The sequence below is a fragment of the Leopardus geoffroyi genome, chromosome E1, assembly GCF_018350155.1.
Source record: "Leopardus geoffroyi isolate Oge1 chromosome E1, O.geoffroyi_Oge1_pat1.0, whole genome shotgun sequence".
Classification (NCBI taxonomy): Eukaryota; Metazoa; Chordata; class Mammalia; order Carnivora; family Felidae; genus Leopardus; species Leopardus geoffroyi.
This window is the reverse complement of record NC_059330.1, coordinates 10,079,527-10,100,740: the sequence shown is the minus strand read 5'-3', so window position 1 is coordinate 10,100,740 and position 21,214 is coordinate 10,079,527. Positions and strand designations below refer to the sequence as shown.

Below are 21,214 nucleotides of genomic sequence, written 5' to 3'. Positions count from 1 at the left end.
GGGTTATCCTTCCCAGTAAGTTGTCATTTCACATGTGCTTGCAATGCACCAACAGACAGAAATATGTCTGCCTTGAGAAACATTTCAGGAAGATGCCAAAACCATAAGACTAAAAACCAACACTGAAAACTATCTTTAAAGATGAAGAAAAGTTGGGGGGCGCCTGGGTGGCTCAGTCAGTTAAGCGTCCAACTTCGGCTCAGGTCATGATCTCATGGTTCATGAGTTCGAGCCCTGTGTTGGGCTCTGTGCAGAGCCTGGGGCCTGCTTTGGATTCTGTGTCTCCCTCTCTCTCTGTCCCTCCCCCATTCATCCTCTGTGTGTGTGTGTCTCTCTCTCTCAAAAATAAATATTTTTAAAAACTAAAAAAAAAATTTTTAAAGATGAAGAAAAGTCATTATTTCTCTATTTCTGACCCATTTTATATATTATCTGTTAAAATACATTTATTTTACACAGCAAAAAATTACAGAAGTAAAACATCTTGCAATTGACAGACTGCTTTAAGTCAGGTTTTAAGTAAATGAACTAACAACGATTCCTTAAGAATAAATATAATCTTTGGGAATTAAATCATTTAGGCTTATTGTCCACCATTTCCTAAAAGAAGAGATAAAGATCACCATATTGATGCAGCTAAAGCATGCTTTCTGAAGACAATATGGTCCCACAGCTTTAATTTACTTCAAAGTACATCCCACGACTCCCTGGTCTCCCAAATATCACTGTTACTTTCTGATAAACTCAATTAAACATGTTGAAATCCCTTTTTATGGCATTGCCGGGACTGGGGTTGGGTCTGAGTAGGGTAATCAAGACTTTACACAGGTTTATATGTCAATCAAGCCATCTTTAGAGAGGAGGAAGTGATTTTGTGATCTGATCTGTGGTAAAGGTCAGCAAGTGGTATATGCTAGGAATTGATGTCTTTTTGTTACAGGATAAATTAAACATCCAATTCTTAATTAAATACAAAGAAATAATTTTATTCCATTTTCAAGTATTAGTTACACAGTATTAGTCACTGTACTTTACTTTTGCTTTTAAGACAGACTTTGAAATAGCTAACATACGAACCAAATGAAACATGGAAGAGATACAGCCTAAAACCTGTCAGATAAACATGATACTCATCAACCTTGTACAGCATGGTGGAATGATGACAGTAATGACATTTATGGAGTGTTTACTAGATATTAGGCAAGGTTTTAAATGCTTTTTGTGTATTACCTCATTTAATCCCCTGAACAACCCAATGAAGCAGTAATATTATTCTCAATTTAGAAATGAAAAAACTGAGACACCAAGAGGTTAAGTAGTTTTCCAATAAGTGGCTGAGCCAAGATAAAAACCCAGGAAGTCACTCCTGAGCCTTCACTCTTAACCATGGTCTACTGCATACTCTATATAAGTAAGTGCTGGCTATATAATAGATGAGAAACAATTTTTAAATCTTAGTTGTTTTTAATGTTTATTTATTTTTGAGACAAAGAAAGATAGAACATGAGTAGGGGAGGGGCAGAGAGAGAGGGAGACACAGAATCCGAAGCAGGCTCCAGGCTCTGAGCTGTCAGCACAAAACCTGATGCGGGGCTTGAACTCATGAACTGCGAGATCATGACCTGAGCCCAAGTCAGACGTTTAACCGACTGAGCCACCCGGTAACCCCCAAATTTTTAAATTTTAAATTGAAAAATAAAAGAGACAAAATTTCATAAACTTGTAAACAGTTTAGACACTCAGTCAAGCTTACCCTGCATATGTCCGCTGATACAAAGATTCTGGATCCAAACTGGCAGCATCCACAATGATCGCTTCATCAAAATTTTTCAGAATTTTAACACTGGCTTTTTTCATACTGGACTACAACAGAAATTGTAAAATCAGCAGTATATTATTTGGGAATCAAACAATCCTGGGTTTGAGACAGGAAAGATTTGTACAAAATCTTCAGTAATTGAAATACACATAATTTTCACTCAACCCCATCATGACTGAGATGAGAAACAGTAATGATTCTGAAATGTAACCTCGAAATATAACTGCAGGAGGAAGCACAATATTAAAGTGTACAACCCAAGCTTTTAATGCCAAATCTGTTTGTTTTCCTGGTGATCTAACAAATGTGCTGTCTTTACAGGCATTGTATTCCCAAGGGTGCAAGACACCCATCCATCCAGGTATATATAGCTTAGCTAACTTTTACAAAATAAACACGCATACTTTTGATCTTCAGTGAGGCCAAGAGAAGCTGAAGAAAACTTTCTAAAATGACCAGCTAGAAGAGTGTAGTAAGTTCTCCTCCAGCATGTTATCTCCCACTCCTCATCCCACGAAAAAGCAAGTCAGAATTGTTATTTCTATAAAATACCAGAGCCATGTGTTTGCTTAGTTATTCCACTCCTAAAAATTCAATTACAGACAGACTCAGCTTAACAAAATGACTAATATGCAAGATTATTATTCACTGTAGCATTGTTTAAAGTAACGAAAGGCAGGAACGTGTTTAAAATCTGTGACTAAGGTACAGGTTCATACCCACGACTCACGTATAGGTTAATATCCATGGTTAAGGTATAGGAACAGATGCTTACAGAACACACTCCACAGTACATGGGGTTCTCTTTATGTGCTAAGAAGGGGTAAATAATTAAAAAGAAAGAGGCACCCAAATAAAGAAGACAGAATACTTCCTTGAGGCTACTGTTAACTCAGTTACCAAAACTGGACATCACAAGAAAAGAAAACTACAGATCAGTGTAAGAATTGATGCAAAACCCTAACAAAACACTAGCAAACTTATAAAAATAATTATATACCACCACCAAGTGAGTTATCCCAGGTATGCAAGGTTGGTTTAACGTCTGATAATCAATTAATGTAGTACACCATATCAACAGAGTAAAAACCAAAACCCACATGACCACTTCCATTGATACAGAGAGAACATTTGACAGAATCCAATACTTCATGATAAAAAAAAAAAAAAAAAAAAAATTCAACAATTAGGAATACTGGGAAATTTCCTCAACTTAATAAAAAGCATTTATGAAAAATCCATACCTAACATCATTATTAAAAGATTAAAAAACTGAAAGCTTTCCTCATGAGGTCAGGAATAAGACAAGGATGCCAACTTTCACCACTTCTGTTCAGCACTGTACTGGAAATTTTAGTTAGAGCAATCAGGCAAGATAAGCAAATAAAAGGCATTCAAAGAGGATAGGAAGAGAGAAAACTATTTCTACTAGCAGGTGACATGATCTTATATAAAAAAAAAATCCTAAAGAATCCACAAGAAAACTATTAGAGTTAACAAATGAATTTAGTAAAGTTGAGGTACAAGATCAACACACAAAAAAGTTATATTTCTATGCACTACCAGTGAAGAAAAAGAAATGGAGAAAGTAACTATTTATAACAGCATCAAAAAGAACAAAATATTCAGGAATAAAATAACTCAAGGAGGTATTAAGACTTGTACACTGAAAACTACAAAACATCAATGAAAGAAATTAAAGGCTTAAATAAATGGGATGACGTCCCATGTGCATGGACTGGAAGACTTAAATGGCAATACATCCCAAAGCAATCTACAGATTCAATGTAAACCTGATCCTAAAATTCATATGGAATTGCAAGGGACCCAGAATAGCCAAAATAATCTTATGAATGGAATGTGAGTTGGAGGACTCAAAGCTTCTGATTTCGAAACTTATTAAGCTGTAATAATTAAAACAATATTAGTATTGGCGTAAGAAAAGACATGTAGATCAATGAAGTAGAACTGAGAGTCCAGAAATAAACCCATGTATCTAAGGTCAAATGATTTAAAAAATAAATAAATAAATTTAAGTTTATTTATTTTGAGAGAGAGAGAGAGAGCGCGTGCGAGCGATTGAGTGGGGGAGTAGCAAAGAGAGAGAGGGAGACAGAGAATCCCAAGCAGGCTCTGCACTGACAGAGCGATGCTGGGCTCAAACCCATGAACTGTGAGATCATAACCTGAGCCGAAACCAAGAGTCAGACACTCAACCAACTGAGCCACCCAGGCGCCCCTAAGGTCAAATGATTTTTGACAAAGATGCCAAGATCCTTCAATGGTAAAAGAATAGTTTTCTCAATAAATGGTCCTGGGACCAGATACCCACATACAAAAAAATAAAGTTGGACCTTACCTCACACAACATGCAAACCTAACTCAAAATGGATCCGAGGCCTAAACTCTTAGAAGAAAACACAGGTGGGCATGGGAAGTGACAGCTTTATGTTTCATTAGCTAGGTTTCCATTTGGGGTGATGAAAAGTCTGGAACCAGACAGTAGTAATGGTTGTACAACACGGTGAATATACTAAATGTCACTGAATTATACACTTTATGATAGTTAACTTTATGTCAAGTGAATTTTATCTCAATTAAAAAAATTAGGGGCGCCTGGGTGGCGCAGTCGGTTAAGTGTCCGACTTCAGCCAGGTCACGATCTCGCGGTCCGGGAGTTCGAGCCCCGCGTCAGGCTCTGGGCTGATGGCTCAGAGCCTGGAGCCTATTTCCGATTCTGTGTCTCCCTCTCTCTCTGCCCCTCCCCCGTTCATGCTCTGTCTCTCTCTGTCCCAAAAATAAATAAACGTTGAAAAAAAAAAAAAAATTATACTTCTATACACTTACAATGAAAATGTGAATATGAGAAAAAAATTCCATTTATAATAGTATCAAAAAGAATAAAATATTTAGAATAAACTTAAGAAATACCAAATGGATACTTGAAAACTACAAAATGTTATTGGAAGAAATTATAAAAGATGTGAATAAATGAAAGGCATCCTGTGTACATGGATTACAATATTAAGTATTGTTAAGACGGCAATATGTCCCAAATTGATCTATGGAGTCAATACAGTCTCTATCAGAGTCCTGGCTGGCTTCTTCATAGAAGTTGACAAACTGATCCTTAAATGCATTTGAAAACTCAAGGGACCTCGAGAAGTCAAAACAATCTTGAAAAAGAAGAACTAAGTCGGAAGACTCTCAGTTCCTGATTTTAAAACTTGTTACCCAAGCAATGGTAATTAAGACAGTTAAATAGAACAATTATTTGATCTAACAATTCTACTTCTAGGTATATACACAAGAGAAATGAAAACCTATATCCACACAAAAACTTGTACAACAGCATTATTCCTAACAGCCAAAAGAGAGAAACAACCCCAATGTCCATCAACTGATGGATAAACAAAATGTGGTATGTGTGTAAAAGGGGATGTTATTTGTTCATAAAAGAGGACTAGTTCTGATACACCCTAAACATGGATGAACCTTGAAAACATCATGCTAAGTGAAGGAAGCCAGTCACAAAAGACCACATATCATATGGCTCCAATGACCAGAACAGGCAAATCTACAGAGATAGAAAGTAGATTAGATTAGGAGTAGCCTAGGGCTGGAGGAGTGGAGGATTTGGAGGGTAGTAAAGGACACACGGTTTTTTCTTAGGTGAAAAACTTTTAAATCGGCTGTGGTGACAGTTAAGCAACTCTATGAATATACTAAACACCACTGTATTATGTAACATAAATGAATGAACTGTATGATTTGTGCATTCCATTTCTATAAAGCTGTATGCAAGAAATAAAGGAAAAGAAAGAAAGAATATATAAGGAATGATTTCAATTATATAACTGAACAGGTAACACTAATCCACACCATCAAAATCAGGACAGTAGCTACCTGGCAGGGAGGATAGTGACTAGAGGGGGGCACAAGAGAGTTTATGACATACTGGTAATGTTATGTTTCTTGATTTGGATACTGGGATACATGCGTTAGGTCTGTTTATGAAAATTCTTTAAGCTATATAGTTATAGGAGTTTTATGGTCAGCACTTAGACCCTGTAAGTGCCTAAACAAAAACAAAACACTCTAGCCTGTATCAAAAAACAAAATGGCAACCACATTCAGCAGGTAACCTAAACAGGAGGAAAAGGTACTGGGTGGGGAGAGCTTTGTTAATGGTAATAAATAGTATTGTCTTATAAATTAAGAAAATTATCCAGGGCCCTGTGTCAAAAAATCTGAAGTGTTATTTATTTATGTGTCAACAGTGTAATGAGAAAACAATTATGCTACATTACGGCAAAGAACACTAGACAGGGAATATGTTTTGGCTCTACACTTACTGTGTGACTTGAAAAAAATCAGTTAACTTTTTAGCACTTCCCTAGATCTCTTCTCTTGGGGACAACCCATTTAATGTGATTTTGGAGAGAATCCAAGAAGTCTGATACATGAAAGTACTCCAAAAAAAAAAAAAAAAAAAAAAAAAAAAAGGGTTGAGGAAATGTGCAATGGCACTAGAATTTAAAATAAAATCAAAAGCTCTTCAGTGAAATACAGTATTAACAAATCTAGGCGTTCACTCAATTATTCTATAAAAAAAGCATCCCCAGTGTAGTTACTAAAATTTCCCAAGTAATTACACTAAATAGCTCTTCAGAGGCTCTAAATGCATATTATTTGATTACGGAGAGCACCAGCTGCAGTGTCAAGCAGAATAATGGCCTGAATGAAAGAGGACGATACCTTACAATATAATATACTGTTAATCACCACAGATACTCTGATTAGAACATATAGTAAGTAGGCTAATTTTATTTTCTCTTTCGTTTCTTCTGCAACTAAAACTTACACACAGAATCTGTTACTGGTATTTGAAGGAAAGGATTTGTACACTTTTCTTCCTAACGGCAGAGGCAAACTGGTCAATACCTGAGAAGCTGAGCCATCGGAACCGCCTGGGTGAGAGTCATCAGGAGGGCCGACAGAGCCATGAGCAGCCAGTGAAACGTTCCCTCCCAGAAATTCATCTCCTCGAACCGAATGGATGAGATCATTCAAATATTTATAATAAAGATTGCTGGATAAAAAGCCAGGCAAAAAGACCTGAAAAAGAGGACAAGCATTATTTTAAAGTTGAAGTCAAATACGACTAAAATTTTATTTGCAAACAAAATTTTACCCGCAGTTCTACCAGGTGGTACAAGTGATTCTGTCACACTACCAAGTATTATCCCTTCATACACAGTTTACATTGTGACTACAATTAAGAGTACAATTTGTAGGTTTTTTTCCATGAAAAACACCTGCCATAAAACTATTACATAGACTTGATATTTAGACTTCTTAGTGACCAGAAAACATGCAGGGAGTGAATATAACCTGACACTACATTTTTCTGGTTTGCTATAAATATTAAAGTCCAGGTGTATGTATTAATAATTTACTTTTGAACTGATTTCCTTCCGATAAATTACCAGCTGTGTGATTATTGAGTTAAACAGCATGAACATTCTAGCTTTGATACATACGGCCAATTTACTCTTCAGAAGGATGTTGCTAATTTGTATCATTGGCAATATATCAAGGTGTCTGTTTTGAGACGGCTTTCCAACACTGGATTGTGTTTTTCCAAATCATTGTTAAATAACTGCCTAATGATGGATGTTTTTCTTTGCATTTAAAAATTATTGATGCTGAATAAGCTCCCATGCTTATTATTGGCATTTCCTATCACCAACTTTTCCTTTAGAGCACTTAGCCCATGACGGTGGCACTTAACATGTTTTTAACTTGTGCCTTCTTTATAGACAGAGCTCCAAGAGGGCAGAAACCACATTTCTTCGTTTACCCCTGAAACACCAATACCTAGCACAGAAATTCTCAAAGTACTGATGAACAAACCATCTAGGTCTTTTTCTCCTTTATCTACTTGATAGTATTCTTAAAATTAGTGTAAGTTCTTTCACGTATATACATTTTATAAGAAATATTTTTATGTTCTGTTTTTCTGTGTATTTTAATTTTCTTTTTTAGCCAGAAAGCTTGCACTCTTCACATGATACAGATTTGGAACTTTTCCTTTAAGATCAGAAAGATTTTAACTTTAATTTCATTTAGTTTAATTAAAAAAAAATTATCCCTGGGCCATAGCTGATACTCTACTCAGTTTAGCACTAGATTTTAATGATTTGAATTTTATGTGTAACTCTTCCATGTTCCTGAAATTCAGTTTTTATGTGTAGTATTATTTAACAGTGCTTACTTAACCCCTTCCCACCTAGATACACATGACATACATAAGCAACAGAACCTCATGGGCTTATCCTGGGCTCTGTGCAATTCCTGGCAAAATCTGCTCTAGTTCATTAGAAGAATAAATCATTCACAAATTCCAACATCTTATTATTAATAAGCTATCAGTGATACCCCAGAAGTTATGATACACAAAACTAGCACTCTAGCCCTGTTGACAGATATTGATGAAATATCTGGAACACCCCTAGGTTCACTTCACCCAATATTGCTATCGAATCATTTTTGAAAATGTGATAACAACAGGCTATGTTAATAGCCATTAACATTTTTTAATGCTTACTATGTGTCAGGCGTAACATTAATAGTAACTGCATCCATCTTACCTCATTTTAATCCTTAAAATAACTTTAAGTATCCACACTATCTCCATTTTACCGGTGAGGAAAACGGCATTAAAGAATTTCAGTAACTGCCTGAGGTCACTCAGCCTATAAAGGTTAAGATGAACACATACCAAGTCAGAGTCAAAGCCTCTGCTCTTAATCACTATGCTCCACTGTTTCCATTTTCCACTGTTCTGTTACATTTGGTTTTTCCCGTGTTATGTTTTCTGGGTTTCACCAGTAAAAACTTCTTGCGGTTTTAATATTTTTGAAGTTCTTGGTTACCTTCTCCATGGTCGTCCAGGCCTGACGTAATGGAGTTGTGAAACAGTTAGGGAGTGGCCCACCTTCCCTGCAGATATTGGATTCGATTTCTAATCGCACAACATCATCAAATCCAAGAGGATGTGTGGCTTGGAGGGAGAAGTACCTATGGTACAAAGACAGCCAAAGAAAGTAAAACCAAATTCCACAGCCAGTAGAAGCAACTTTTGGTACCTACACTAGAGAATCTTCTATGAGGCTACTTGATTCAGCCTGCAGACCTAGGACTCTAGAACTGGCTGACAGCTGGGCTGCAACCTTGATTCCCACGGCCCTAAAGTCAACTTGCTACCTTTGTATTATCTCCTTCCGTCATCCTTAGCCCTTGTTTAAGTTTTCTGAGGGTCAACTGAGACAAAGAAATCAATCAATCACACACATTGAATGGGTACCCAATTCTCTGTTCAGCACTTGGGAGAGAGAAATCGACTTAAAGGGGGTAAGACACAGTTATTTCCCCTGGAAAGGGAGCAGAAAAGATCTCTGCATAGGCCACAATAAGAACATGCCATCATAACTAAGAGACCCAAGTAATGTACAAGTAGGAATTCAAAATAAAAGAACAGTGAGGGGCAAGTAAGTGGATTTGATGTATTTGGATAGGATAACAGGACTTGATGATTGGGTGCAGAAAGGAGAAGGAGTAATTGATCAGTGATACCTCAAAGATTTCTAACTTCTTAAGATATAATGCAAAACTAGTGTCTTGGTAAGCTGATTATAAAGTGGATACCAAAAAAAGGAGGATTAAAAGAAAAATACCATCTTAGGGACTTCTAAATCCTGTCTATGATATAAATAAAGACCGATTAGATAGGACTGTGATGTTACATACATAATATACAGAAGACATAAAAACAAACAGGGATTGGTAAAGTCAAATATGGCCCAATGAACTGGACAAAATGACAGTGCGAGTGGGATGCCATACGGTAACCTTCATTTACGAAAGGCTCCCAATGTGACAATGGGATCCAGTAGGAAAGCAGACTCTCTGCTCTGTGGGGTCACTGACCTCCAGCCAGGATCTCACTACTAGTACCATTTTTCTGTTCCAGCATAAAAAAATATACATATATATTTTTTGTTATCAGCCTTTTCTTAACAGAAAGTTAGTCTTCCATCTTGTAATGAGTAAGTTGGTAAATACTCTTCCATGATTGGAATTTTGGAGCATCTCAGACCAAATTTCTAAATGTAAACATCTGCTGTCTCAATGTCCATGTAACAATATTTCTTATATAATATTTCCCACAAATACATTATACTAAAATAAACAGTGAGAAAACATCAAGAACTGTATTCCAGCTTAAGTTATGCCACTAACTCGCCCTGTGACTTTGAGAAAGTCACTACCTCTCTGGGCCTTCATTTTCTCATCTGCAAAATGGGAAAATCGGACTAGATCCCTAATCTGGCTATTCATCAGCATCATCTGGGGAATCTTCTAAAAATAAAGATTCCTGGGTCATACCTCAAACATGCTGAATCAGAATCTCTCAGAGAGGACTGGAAACCTGTTTTTAACAAGCCCCCAGGTGATTTTCACACAGACAGCCCAGCATGAACTTGCAGAGCAATGTTTAAGAATCACTGACCTAGATGCACTCGGCTCTCTCCCAGCCCCGACAGTCCATGGATTCTATCCTCTTAGCAGTTGCTTGTGGATACAAATAGCATATTACTTTTCTTTACAGAATATAGAAAATTAAATGAACAGCGTACGGGCGCTGGCCACAGCCTTATCATTTAACTGACCAAATGTTTTCAGTCTGTTCACTGTAAGATTTTGCCATCCTCTCATTTGCAGTGAAGACAAGTGAAAAACTACTATTCACTGAGTATGAACCAGGCTGAGCAGATCTGCACCACAAAATATGATCCGCCTATAGGGAGTCAAGACCCTTTTTAATATATCCCAGTTAGTTTCATCTTCCTTCTTATGTTTTAGAGAGGGGAGAGAGAGCGTGTGCATATGCGCGTGCGTGCGGACCGGGCGGAAGGAAGGGGAGAGAGGGACTCTCAAGCAGGCTCCACGCCTAGTGCAGAGCCCGATGCGGGCCTCAATCATCTGACTGTGAGATCGTGACCCAGGGCGAAATCAAGAGCCGGACACTTAACCAACTGAGCCACCCAGGTGCCCCCATCTCCTGCTTATATTCCCTACCCAAGTTTTACTTACCCAAACTCAAGTTTCCTGAAAGTGCCACATTCCCCTAAGTTTCTCTGACTTGGTTGTGCCAACCCCTCTGCCTAGAATGTTCTTTCCTGCCTTCTCTGGCTAGCAAATTTCAGTTCGTTCTTCAGGATCCGATTCTCATCTTTCTCTTGTGAAGCCCTCCCTGAACTCCACCACCATCAACCTTCTTGCCACACACAGACCTCCTATTCCCCCAAGACCTTTGTTCTAACAGTCCTAAAACTATACACACCATATGAAACGTAGCTTTTCTGCTACTCCCTGTGAGCTCCTTGACAGCAAGGACTGAATCTATTCACCTTTATTTCCGAAGTACCTATCAAATAACAAACACTTGCCAAACGCTGAATACATCAACAAAACTCACTTGTCATATAAAATCATGGCATCATTCTGTGCCTCCTGTCCATCATACTGGCCCTTCTTGGCAGCCAGCTGAGACTGGAAGTTATCTGCTGCCAACCAGAACTGTAAGATATTCACTGCATCCTCCTTCTCCATGTACTAGGAAGGAAAAATACAAAAGAAGAAAAAAAGACCATAAACAGATTTCTCTCCCCATCTCTAATCTCTAAGTCCAACCATTAAAATACAGGACACACACACACACACACACACACACACACACACACACCAAAACACAACACAAAAACAGATCCACTTGTTCAGTTAATGCCAGTCAACAACTTACAGTTATTTGAGATTGAAAAGCATAAAGCCATTCTTGTAGGGAGAAAATACAAAAACTAACAACAAAACAACCACACTGCCGGATACAAACTTAAGTGAACTGGAATAAAAATCACGGTAAAGATGATTAGTGGTCCCTCGCTGGCAAACATACACAGAGTAAACTAACCAGACCAAATCTTTTATACCTGATCATTTCCATCACTCCACGCAGCCAGAGTAACGGGAACAAATGCTGGACTTAGGCTGATGGCAAACGAGGGAGTGAGAAAGCAGATCAACTGAACGGGCTCTATTCTTGGGAGAGGCAGAGTCACGCGTATCCAAGTTACGCTTTGTGAGCCTAGAAATCCTCTCATCTCTACTTAATACTCATTTGCTTTGCAGCAAAAGCATTTCATTTGCTGAAGCTGAACAAATACCATTACACTAAACTGTATGCCTCAAAGAGATTAATATATTCATTGCTCGAGAAATCCTACCCAGTGGCTGAAGTAAAAGGGACGATAGTAGGAAAACGTTTGCTACTTCTCTTTCTCTCTTCTGAAGTCTGGTCTGCAAATATGTGTGCATTGGAATCATGTACCAAAACTGTGGTTTTTTAAAACAGCTCCAAATAATCAAAAATATGCATTCTCTCATAAGCAGATGTTTAATAAGTTTTTCAAAATTAGAGTTATCTTACACTGAATTTTCACATTCTCTACTCTGACTAACACGCCATCAAAGTACCCTCGCCATTAGATACAACTTAAAATAGTACTGTGTCATTCCAATTGATCTTTTTGGAAATGACTTGGCTCTTCCGTGTTATTTTCTATAGAGGGGGCCCCAGCATTTCTAGTTCAGAGGCTGGAATGCTCTAACAGAGTGTGAAAGGAAATGCAGACTTTACCTCAGAGAAATAAAAGAGGGCTGACTCACAGAAGAGAATGTCAGCCAGGTAAACAGTTCCACTGGTCAGCACTTCAATCTGGTATTTACAGAAATGGTGACTTCGCAGAAACTCACTAAAGTGCCTGCACATGGACAAAAAGGGAAAATTTGAGGGAACGACCAAGGAAAGAGCTTAACTGGGAAAAATACACTCTTTCCATTCTGTGCCTGTTGTATCTTAAAAGCCTAGGTCAACACTACCTCCCTTCCCCTGGTGTCGTTCCTGGTTCTTACACCTGGAAATAATCTCTCCCCGCTCTTGGTGGCTTTGTAGTTTTCCTCTGTGACACATGCTACCTCCTATTACGGTAACCAAAGATCATGCCCTATTTCTCTCATTAGGCTCTAATTTTCTTCAAAGCAGGCATTGTATCTAACTGTGCCTTGCACAGAGCACCCTTTTCAGAAATGCTAAATGAATCAATATGTAGATTTTTTTTTTTTTAAGGGCATGCAGCAGTAATTAATCTAAAACAAAACAAAACAAAACAACTTTGGAGGCCGTTTCAACAAATCTATGTGGATTTAGTAGTAACAGCATCCATTAAGCCTAAAGCATGCACTAACAAATTAGGATATCCACCTGCACACGTGCATTGTTTGAACAGAAACCAATTGTAACAGTCACACTACACCCACATCACCCCCAAATGACTTCAGAATTAAAAACAAATTCTTTTAACCTGGGAAATATTAACATTAAAAATGAACACGGGTTTTATTATTTTTAAGAGTTCACATAATTTATATTTAAAAGACACCATTAACCAAAGTAGTCTTAGAGCAGGAGTATGCTTATACGATCCTGTAAACATTCAAAATACTTAAGTCCTCAGAGACCATTTGTTTTTAGTTGAGTGAACCCAGATCCCGAAAATGCAAATGGGAAAGTATGTGATTAACTTACTCTTGCTCCATTGCACTAAAGACTATAGACTGTGCCACAACAAAACAGTTGGGGTCCACCTGTCCATCTTCTCCACAAATCTTTGCTGTAAAAGAAATGGTAAATAAATTTCTACTAAATCTGAACTATACACCTTTGGGAATCAGAGGAATAAAGGTAGAGGCATGTGAATCAGAAAGTTTTAAATAGAGCTAAGTAAAATACAGGTGCACGGCTAATCTTGAGGTAGGGAAGGTCTTTCTAAGCATATACACAAAAGTAGAAATCAAAAGATTTAACAACATAAAATTAATTTTTATACACGAGAACACCTCCGAAACAAAATAAAACAACTGGTGCAAAAAATTCACAGCACGAATGACAATTTACTTTGTATGTGACAGATTATTATCATTCATATATCAAGAGCTCCTACAAACTAGTAAGAAATGTCCTGGAAGAAAAATGAGCCAAGGACATGAAAAGACAGTTTACAAAAAAACAAATATAGGGGCGCCTGGATGGCTCAGTCAGAAGAGCATGCTACTCTTGATCTCGGGGTTATGAGTTCAAACCCCATGCAGGGTACAGAGATCAATGGAAAAAAAAAAACAAAACTTTTTTTTTTTTTAAAAGAACAAATTATAAAATGGCCAATATGCAAAGATATGCACGCTCGCTGGTAATCAAATAAATATAACTACAAATTAGAATAATGAGGCACCCCACCTTTTGTCTAGCAAATTGGCACAAAACTGTTACAACAATGCATATGTTTAATTGTGTAACACTACACTGCCTTGTTTGAGCAAGGGCATGGGAAAACAGACACTAGCATTTGTGGGAAAATAGTGGTATATAATTTTCCGGAGGGCATTCTGGTAGTTTCTAGCATAAGCTGTAAAAATAAACATGCCCTTTCAATCAGCAATTCTATTTCTAAGACTGCAACCTAGAGAGTTATGGATTTGTAAAAAGGTTTATCTGTAAAAAGTTTAGCAAAATGTTATTTGGAAGAAATACAAAGTGTGCTAAAATTAGGAATTACCTAAATCAACTGCAGCAAGTGGGTAAGCCGGTTGGTTAGCCAGCTATCAAACATGGCCGAAACCCTCCCGCCCACGATGGCTGGTTTCACTTTAAGTTCATGACCTTAGCACGAACTTAATGAAACCCAAGGATCATACTACAGTCTCCTGGGCCATTTTCTCTCATACTCTACCGGACAACACACAACACATCTTCTTCTCTCTCTTTAAAAATGATATACATCTTCGAATTCTCTTTGCTGATTACTCTGCTTCCTACTTCATTAAGAAAATAGAAGCAGTCAGAAAATTATTTCCATCTCCTGCCACCACACCTACCAACTCACCTGCACCTCTACCCACACACTCTGCATTTGAGCACCGGACCCCTTCCTCTTGCCTCAAGACTTCTTTCTTACAGCAACTGTCCCCTCGGTCTCCTGCATCGCTTCTTTGCTGCTGCCTCATATTCACCAGCTATATACAGTCTGTCTGTATGTTACACATATGAACTTGCTTGTATGCTATACCTTATATGCATATAACACATCACCACAAAAACAAAACCCACTGGCCCTTGACTTAACATCCCCTTTCAGTTTATCCCTGGAGCAAGATGCCTCAAAGAGTTGCTCATACTTGCTGTCTCCACTCCACTTCCTATTCTAAGACTCCTCTGATGAAGTTTTCGTCTCCACTGGTACCCTGAAATTAAGATAACCAGTGGGCCAGTTGTCCACAGGGTTGGCAAGTCCATTCCATTCCTAGTACTCATCTTACTTAACCTCTCAGAGGATTTAACACACCTTCGATCACTCCCTTACCCCCAGAAACGTTTTTTCACTTGGCTTCCAGAAAAGAACTCCTGTCCTGAGACAGAGTTGATAAAGCGGGGCCTACTTTACTAGCTGTTACTCCTGAGTTTCTGCTAGTTCTTCCTCACCTGCCAGACTTGTAAATACCAGGCCTGCCTCAGAACTGGGTGCTTAAGACTTCTTTGTCTTCACTCATCATATTTATGCTGAGGGTAACGTTATCAGTGGCTCTAAACCACCTATATGCTGATGACTTCTAAACATGTATCTTCAACCTACACCTCTTTCATGAACTCCTAGTGCAGATATCCAGCTGCATACTTGACATTCACCATTTAGTGAACACCCAAACTCCTGATTTTCCCCATAAGCCATTACCCTCACAGTCTTCCTCATCTTATAAATGGCAACTCCAGGGGCACCTGGGTGGCTCAGTCGGTTAAGCGACCGACTTCGGCTCAGGTCGTGATCTCACAGTTCGTGAGTTCAAGCCCCGTGTCGGGCTCTTTGCTGACAGCTCGGAGCCTGGAGCCTGCTTCGGATTCTGTGTCTCCCTCTCTCTATGCTCCTCCTCTGCTCGTGCTCTGTCTCTCAATACTAAATAAACGTTAAAAAAAATTTTTTTTTTCAAGTTTATAAATGATTAACTCCACTCTCTTATTCAGGTTTGTTTGTTTGAGAGAGTGACAGCATATGAGCCAGCAAGCAGGGGGAGAGAGGCAGAGGGAAAGGGACAGAGAATCTCAAGCAGGTTCCAAGCCCAGTACGGAGCCCGAAGCAAGGCTTGATCCCGTGACCCTGGGATCATGGCATGAACTGAAATCAAGAGTCTTACATTCAACTGATGGCCACCCAGGTGCCCCATTATTCAGGTTTGAAAAACAAACAAACAAACATGAAGTCATGCTTAATGCCTTTTTCCCCTCTCACACTATTCAACTTCAAACTATCAGTAAATTCTATCAGCTATACCTTCAAAATATCTTTAAAATTCTACCACTTCAAGGATTTGCAGAAGATGAAGGAAGCAGTGGAAGCACAGTTTTTGGGTTATTCTGAGTCCCCATATAAACAGGGAGTAATGAGCCAGCAATACCAGAAACCCATGGATAACATTTACAACCAAACTAGGCAGGTGGGATACACAATAACAGCTTAAGTGCAGACTTCTTCCAACTGTAATGTACTTGAAGTAGAGCTGTGTAGAGTATTCCAGGGGCGGCTGAGTGCCTCAGTTGGTCGAGCATCTGACTTCAGCTCAGGTCATGATCTCATGGCTCAGAGTTCGACTCCGCACCGGGCTCTGTGCTGACAGCTCGGAGCCTGGAGCCTGGAGCCTGCTTTGGATTTAGTGTCTCCCTCTCTCTCTGCCCCTCTGTCGCTTGTGCTCTCTCTCTCAAAAATAAATAAACATTAAAAAAGAAAAAAAGCATATTCTAACTGAAACAGAAGAAAACGGGGTAGGATTCAGAAGAATGAGGTTCAAAGAAGAAAAATGGTCTAAAAACATAGGTAATTAACATTTTAACTTTCTCAGATCTCTTGATCACTAAATGTTACCAACTTACACTTCAAAAGATTTTTTTCCCCTCACGGGATTATATCATTAATTTGATAAATAAAAGGAAAGAAAATAATTGAAGTGATATTTCATTTTTAAATATTTTACTTGGACCATCCCCCCCCCCCTTTTCTCCCCTACCCCTGCATAGTTCGGTTATTCACTGGCACAAACAAATCCTCAAAGGAATCACTAGCCAATCAATATCTCAAATAGCCAAATTCTATTCAGTTAGCACACCCCAGTTGTCCTGTTGCAGAGGAAATGCTGGTCTAGAGAAGTGTAGAAGATGGTTGTAACAAATTCCCACATAAAAATAGAGGAACTGCATAGAAAGGCCAAATTCCAAAGACAACATTTGCAACAAAACTGGGTGAAAACCCAAAATACAAGCAAATGGGGACAATCAACAGCCTCAAGACCTGTATAAGAGTCTATCTGTGTGGGAGAAACAAAAGGAAAACAATGGGGCCAACATCTGACAAGTCCTGAAAGAGTCAACAGTTGTTCACTGGAAAGTATGGTAGGCCAAATTAAGAACTACAGTTTAGACAGGAAAAGCTTTTGCTGTCTCCAATAATGAATGAATGCAAAGTATCTGTGATAAAGACTGAAAGAGCCCCATGCTGGGAAGAATCTGCTAGAAGAGTAACATGCTATATTTCATAAATCAAAAATATCAAGTTTCTGTAATAAAAATATAAAACTCAGTACCAGGACTTGATGGGAACATAATAAATATTTGTTTAATGAATAAACCAATCACTTTCATCTGTGATTACAGGTGCCTCTAAGGTCCTTCTTATACAACAGAGTAAAAACTTTTTTCTTTTTTTTTTTTTTTTTTTACTATGACCTACAGAGAAATAGGTTTACATGACATAGTATATACATACATACATAAACATATGATGAAAACAATTTCCTGAAATGAGGTTTGCCCTTACTACTGTGAAGCACTTTCATTTTTCTATTCTAGTCTTTTTTTGGCAGGAAGGTGTGGTCATAAGAGGAGACTAGTCTGAATTTACAGTATGAAAAACATTGCCAAATAGCATACCAGTCAACGTGTAGTGGTCTATTTTCTCGCCTTTTCTTTTTTTTAATGTTTTTATTTTTGAGAGAGAGACAGCATGAGCAGGAGAAGGGCAGAGAGAGAGGGAGACACAGAATCTGAAGCAGGCTCCAGGCTCTGAGCTGTCAGCACAAGGGCCTGACACAGGGCTCAAACCCACCGACCACGAGATCATGACCTGAGCTGAAGTCAGACAGTTAACTGACTGAGCCACCCAGGTGCCCCTGTAGCGGTCTGTTTTCAAATCCTGAGTCTGCTATGTCTGAGGTGCGTTATCTTGGACAAATAATTAAATCCCCTCTTTGTGCTTCAGATTTCTCATTTATAAAATAATAACTGTATTTATATTACAGGTTTTTAGAAGGTTAGAGTTTATCCACAGAAAGTGCTTATAATGCTGCCTGGGACACAGTAAGAATTCAACATTTTTGAATGCCACTATTGTTTTTGCTGCTGCTGTTATCTGAGCCAAAGTCTAAGAATTTACATCTGACATATGAAGAGAAAATTTTTAAGTGAGCTACAGTTGATATACTAAAGTACTCTGAACACAGACTAAGAAGGGATATGTTGACTTCCATTTTCATAAAAGATTCTCTTAAGTAATAACCAAAAACAGGCATTATTTTTTTTTTGCCATAGCTTCAAGCACTGCTTACCTATGATGTCATTTCTCATTGCTTCTGTAATCGGTATTGGTTTAGCAGCATCTGGAGATATGTATTTGGTAAAAGTATTCACTGCATCTTGTTCTATGCCTGCAAGGGAAGAAGGGGACAACTTCAAAATTCAAAGCACACTTGGACCAGTAATGGGTTACAATCATGAACAGCAGGGCTGTTTGCTGTATGCCCAAGCGTGTGCGTGCACACACACAAATACATCCACATTTATTACAAATATAAATATATAAAAAAATATGTACGGGAGAAAACAATGTTGCTTCTTCACCATTTGGTTTGTGGAACAGAGAAGTTACGCCTGAATTCTGCCCCCTATTCCTCCTCTAAACTAACCAACTGCTCCTTAACAGCAATTATTTATGCATGTCCTCTTTCCATGTCTCTTCTCCAAAATCTCAACTTAAGGGACTTGCTCAGCAATGTTAACAGCAGGAACTGCAAAATTATTTATAAACCTGCACTTAAAATATTTTACACAATGATTTCAGGTTTATGAATACCTTCGTTCGACTTTCAACAACCCTAGAAGGTTAAAACAACAGATCTCAAACTTTTTAGTCTCAGGACTTCTTTGCAACCTTAAGTTAAATTGAAGAACCTAAAGAGCTTTTGTTAATGTGAGTTTTATCTACAGGTATTAACATATGAGAAATAAAAAATAAGAAAATTACTGATTCAGTTAAAATTAACAATATTAAATCTGTTGTAAGTTAACATAAACACTATTTTTTATGTGAAAAAAAAAAAAAAAAGATTTTCCAAACTGAAAAAATTAGTGAGAAATGGGCTTTTACATTTTTATTTTATTTTATTTTTTTTAATTTTTTTTTTCAACGTTTATTTATTTTTGGGACAGAGAGAGACAGAGCATGAACGGGGGAGGGGCAGAGAGAGAGGGAGACACAGAATCGGAAACAGGCTCCAGGCTCTGAGCCATCAGCCCAGAGCCCGATGCGGGGCTCGAACCCACGGACCGCGAGATCGTGACCTGGCTGAAGTCGGACGCTTAACCGACTGCGCCACCCAGGCGCCCCTTTTACATTTTTATTTATTTATTTATTTATTTTTATTAAAAAAAAAATTTTTTTTTTCAACATTTATTTATTTTTGGGACAGAGAGAGACAGAGCATGAATGGGGGAGGGGCAGAGAGAGAGGGAGACACAGAATCGGAAACAGGCTCCAGGCTCTGAGCCATCAGCCCAGAGCCCGACGCAGGGCTTGAACTCACGGACCACGAGATCGTGACCTGGCTGAAGTCGGACGCTTAACCGACTGTGCCACCCAGGCGCCCCTGTTTTACATTTTGCAACGCTCTTTGTCTTGATAGCAAACTGCTGGACTTTCATGATCTGCCTTGGCATTCAATCTGCCGTACTATTCTGTGTTGGCTGAAGTATATTCTAATGTGCTGGTACATGTACACACACACTGTTCATTCTGGTTCTGGCACAGAGCTTCTAAAAGCAACCCCTAGAATTTCCTAAGCAGCAGGGGTGAGAGGAGCATATTTTGTTATTTATAATGAGCCCCTTTCAACCACAGGAGTGTTTATGGTAATGAGGTGACTTGCAGAATGGGGCAGGTTGCCAGAGGAACAAACTGTGTGATTACAGAACTAGAATTTTCAGCCCCACTCCCCAACCTCCAGGGAGGGTAGAGGGGCTGGGGATCATCAAGTTAATCACCAATGGCCAATAATTTAATCAATTATGCCCATGTTGTAGAACCATGAAAACCCTAAATGAAGTGGTTCAGAACTTCCAGGTTGGTGAATGCATCTATGTGCTGGGAGGGTGGCACACTCCCAACCCCTCAGAGACAAAGGCTTTGTACTTGGGATCTTCTTGACCTTGCCCTATACACCTCTTCATTTGGTGGTTCGTTTGCATGCTTTATGATGTACTTTATTATTTGTTAAGTTTATTTATTTTGAGAGAGAGACAGAGAGAGCAAGCAGGGGAGGGGTAGAGAGAGAGGGAGAGAAAGAATCCCAGGCAGGCTCCATGCTGTCAGCCTGGAGCCCAACGTGGGGCTCAAACTCACAAACCATGAAATCATGACCTGAGCTGAAACCAAAGGTCAGACGCCTAACCAATTGAACCACCCAGGCACCCCTTGATGTACTTTAAAATAAACCAGTAAATGTAAATAAAATGTTTCCCAAAGTTCTGTGAGCTATCATAAGAGATTACAGAACCTGAGGAGAGGCTGTGGAAATCCCAGATTTATAGCTGGTTGGCCAGAAGTACAGGTGACAAACGTACTTGGGACTTGCGACTGGCATCTGAAGTGGGAGACAAACTTGTGGAACAGCGCCCTTAACCTGTGAGGTCTGCGCTAACTCTGGGTAGTTATGGCCAGAATGAATTGAACAGTAGGACCCCCAGTTACTGACCACAGAGAGAACTGGAGAAGTGCTTGGTGTGGAAAGCCCACATGTTTGGTGTCACAAGTATTGTGAATAGAGGAATGGGTTTCCTTTTACCTATATTAAGAAACTCTTGCCTCAGATAGGCAGAGATGGGAAAAGGAGTATTTTAAT

At 38.7% G+C, this 21,214-nt stretch overlaps 1 protein-coding gene across 3 annotated transcripts in view; it reads right to left on the bottom strand.

Moving 5' to 3' along the window:
• The window catches only part of AKAP10 (A-kinase anchoring protein 10), a 79,137-nt gene that overhangs the window by 17,196 nt on the left and 40,727 nt on the right, over window positions 1-21,214 (bottom strand). For all 3 annotated transcript variants that reach the window (XM_045487525.1, XM_045487527.1, XM_045487526.1), the window contains 7 exons: window positions 18,647-18,745; window positions 13,530-13,614; window positions 12,582-12,705; window positions 11,364-11,500; window positions 8,758-8,902; window positions 6,764-6,937; window positions 1,754-1,863 (listed from right to left, as the gene is read on the bottom strand). In XM_045487525.1, the coding sequence (XP_045343481.1) occupies window positions 1,754-1,863; window positions 6,764-6,937; window positions 8,758-8,902; window positions 11,364-11,500; window positions 12,582-12,705; window positions 13,530-13,614; window positions 18,647-18,745 (874 nt within the window). The remainder of the gene's footprint in view (window positions 1-1,753; window positions 1,864-6,763; window positions 6,938-8,757; window positions 8,903-11,363; window positions 11,501-12,581; window positions 12,706-13,529; window positions 13,615-18,646; window positions 18,746-21,214) is intronic.